The 3,668-nt window shown below is 34.5% G+C and overlaps 1 protein-coding gene across 2 annotated transcripts; it reads right to left on the minus strand.

The window, feature by feature from the left end:
• Window positions 1-722: 722 nt before the first annotated feature.
• On the minus strand, window positions 723-2,678 carry LOC111617409 (glycine-rich cell wall structural protein-like). 2 transcript variants are annotated; one of them, XM_023358705.1, is made up of 3 exons: window positions 2,432-2,678; window positions 1,683-2,172; window positions 723-1,461 (listed from the first exon to the last, which is right to left on the minus strand). In XM_023358705.1, exons 1-3 carry the CDS (start codon window positions 2,441-2,443, stop codon window positions 776-778), a joined length of 1,188 nt encoding a protein of 395 aa, XP_023214473.1. In that variant the 5' UTR covers window positions 2,444-2,678; the 3' UTR covers window positions 723-775. The 2 variants fall into 2 exon arrangements, with proteins under 2 accessions (XP_023214473.1, XP_023214472.1); XM_023358704.1 differs by having other exon boundaries at window positions 723-1,266; window positions 1,488-2,172.
• Window positions 2,679-3,668: the final 990 nt, after the last annotated feature.

The raw sequence follows: 3,668 nt of genomic DNA on the forward strand, positions 1-3,668 counted from the left end.
TGGAAACACAATGTCGACAAGTGTGGAAAACAGTAAAGCACAAATTAAAGTTGATAACATATGAATTTAAAATAACTGAAATTTCGATAATTTTTAGTGAAAATAAGAAATGCAACACTTTTATATCTTTTCCTATTCCTCCTTTTGGAATCAAACTAAGTATAAATAACAAATTCATTTGTGTAATTTATAATTAATCTATCAATTCAAAATTATACAATTATTTATTTTTCATCATCCATTCAATAATTTTAAAAAGCTAATGAAAAAAGGATGATATAAAAGTTAAGTAGCTAAGATAATTGAGTGACATTCATTAAAATAAGGGACACGTGCCTTGGTATCTCCAAATATGCCTTGAGCAACATCCATATTTTCAAAATCCTGGATACACTACTGATTTGTAACAAATGCTTGTGATGCCTCATAAATGTGACCCTGAAACAAATGGCCTTGTGATCCTCTGAGAGAATTCAATTCGTATGAAGTTTGTATAATTATGACGATATATTAATTTTAAAGAGAAAAAATATGCAGAACACTAAAAACAAAAATAATTATCATGTCGATATACTTAAATATTTATTTATAATTCTAAAACATATACAAAATGAAACGATGATAACTTGAAACACATCATTAAATTCTATTATGACTGAATTTAAAATAATATATTAAAATAGTGTAAAATTTTATTTTTACGTAATACAAATTATATTTCATTTATAAACGTATATAATGAACTGTCACTTTAATTTAAAATTTTATTTTAATATTACCAAGGTTTTTTTTTAATTCCACCAGCTCCACCTCCAAAGCCACCTCCATAACCACCTCCAAACCCACCACCAAATCCACCACCAAATCCACCGCCAAACCCACCTCCTCCTCCACTTCCGAAACCACCACCGCTACCTCCTCCGATTCCGCCACCTTTTCCACCGCCAATTCCTCCACCAATTCCGTCACCATGTCCACCTCCGAGTCCACCACCGCTACCTCCTCCGATTCCGCCACCTTTTCCACCGCCAATTCCTCCACCAATTCCGTCACCATGTCCACCTCCGAGTCCACCACCTTTTCCGCCTCCAATTCCGTCACCATGTCCACCTCCAACTCCTCCACCAATTCCGCCACCATGTCCACCTCCGAGTCCACCACCTTTTCCGCCTCCAATTCCACCGCCAATGCTTCCACCACGTCCACCTCCGAGTCCACCACCTATTCCTCCAGTTCCTCCAACATGTCCACCCCCGAGTCCTCCACCTTTTCCTCCACCTATTCCTCCAATACCTCCATCAATACCACCTCCAATTCCGCCACCAATACCACCATGTCCTCCGCCAATGCTTCCACCACGTCCACCTCCGAGTCCACCTCCTTTACCGCCTCCAATTCCACTACCATGTCCACCTCCGAGTCCGACACCTTTTCCACCTCCAATTCCTCCATCTAAACCACCTCTAATTCCACNCCGAGTCCGCCACCTTTTCCTCCACCTATTCCTCCAATACCTCCATCAATACCACCTCCAATTCCGCCACCAATACCACCATGTCCTCCGCCAATGCTTCCACCACGTCCACCTCCGAATCCACCTCCTTTACCGCCTCCAATTCCACTACCATGTCCGCCTCCAAGTCCGCCACCTTTTCCACCTCCAATTCCTCCATCTAAACCACCTCTAATTCCACCTTTTCCACCTCCTATTCCACCATCAATACCACCATGTCCACTGCCAATGCCTCCACCACGTCCGCCTCCGAGTCCACCACCTTTTTCGACACCTAATCCTCCAATACCTCCACGTCCACCTCCAATTCCTCCACCAATTCCGCCTCCATATCCTCCTCCGATTCCACCACCAATTCCTCTTCCACCTCTAATTCCACCAGTACCTTTTCCGCCACCAATTCCTCCACCAATACCACCATGTCCGCCTCCATGTCCGCCTCCAACTCCACCATCGAAACCACCGCCACCAGTTCCTTTTCCACCTCTAACTCCAATTATAAGAATTTTGCCGCCCGCAATTCTTCCTTGAACGTGGTCATCTGCACCTTCTTTTTCTCCACTAAATCCTACTCCAAAACCAGTACCTTTTCCACCTGCATGAGCATGGCTGAATACTTCTTTGTGCGCTAATATCACCGGTATACATACGAAAAGTATCTAAAAATAGTTTAACATTAACAAAAGTTGATTGTTTTTAAACATCAGTAAAATACTTCACAAAAAATAAAAGTAAAATTAATATAACTAAATATATAAATAAAATAACAGATTTAATTTTTACAAACTGATGCTACTATTTATCAAATAATATCCTGTGATTTAGATTCAGATATTTAATTTCTTTACTTATATAAATAATTTAAAATATTTATTAAAATATATAATGTACAAACGTATGTATAAGAAAGCTTCTTACCAGTAGTTTCATGCTTCCTGTTTTGAATATGTTTCAGATTGATATAGAAGAACAATTGGGATTTATATATATCCAGAAAGATCATAAGCAAAATTTCCCTTAAATTTTAAAAACATAACAGTAGATTTGCTTAGTCACGACGATTTATGTTTAATAGAAAAATTTACCGCTTCTGGAGTTTTCGAAGAATTTCTTTTTTAATTATGAATGCTTTCGTTATCTTGTTGCATTGTTTTTCTTATCGAATCTAAGAATCTCAAAACCAGAACGTTTGACATCCCATTCAAAATATCATAAACATCATAAGGAAACTTTCGTTAAATACCTTAAGTATTTATTTTTTAAAAATTCCTCACGATTTCAATAATAAAATCGTGAGAAATTTTTAAACAATTCTTTAGGCATTCATAGAAAATATATGAGAAAATTTTAGCCTATTCAAACACTTAAGCCACTTTTATATCATTTTTATCACATACATAAGTGGCTATGAATTTATTAAAGTTTTTTTGTTACATTTTAATTTTTTAATATTTTTTTAAAAGATTATTTTCTATTATAAAAGAAGAGCGAATCATCAAAAAATTGCTTAAAAATTCTTAAATATAAATAGTTTTTATATAATATATATAATTTCACGAAATAAAATATTTTTAATTTTAAAAGTAAATTTTGAATAATTATTTGAATTTTCACTTTGCTTTATGTCTATTCGATTCACTAAAATTTGAATATTCGATGCTTTATGATCAATACTCGTAGGCACTAAAAGTAAAAAGTAAAGGGAAATTGAGGCATTGAACCTTCTGAAGGCACAATTCAGATTAGTTTAATCAGTTATAAAACTTTACTTTTGCAAGAAAATAATGTAAATTTATATTCAAAAATAAAGAGCTTGGCTTATTGTTTAAACATTAAAGCTTTTTTAAAGGTAAATAACGCTAAAAATGCATGACTTTTTAAAGAAAGCATAATTTACACATCTTTCTCTCACACATATGTACTGTTTACTGTACACACATATTATATAATTGCATTAATTGTTTTCTTAAATATAAAAGAATATTTAATGCAAGCAAGATTTATTTATATAAAAACCTAGCAAAATATTTCTGACAATTATGTTAAACAATGTAATTCTAAAGTCACATTTTTTAAATTTTATTTCTGGATCATATATTCACACGATATCAAGGAAAACGTAAACCGACATATTTACTTTAATTCTTCAATAAAT

Source organism: Centruroides sculpturatus, unplaced genomic scaffold (assembly GCF_000671375.1).
Source record: "Centruroides sculpturatus isolate CEXI.00-Female unplaced genomic scaffold, Cexi_2.0 scaffold5983, whole genome shotgun sequence".
NCBI lineage: Eukaryota > Metazoa > Arthropoda > Arachnida > Scorpiones > Buthidae > Centruroides > Centruroides sculpturatus.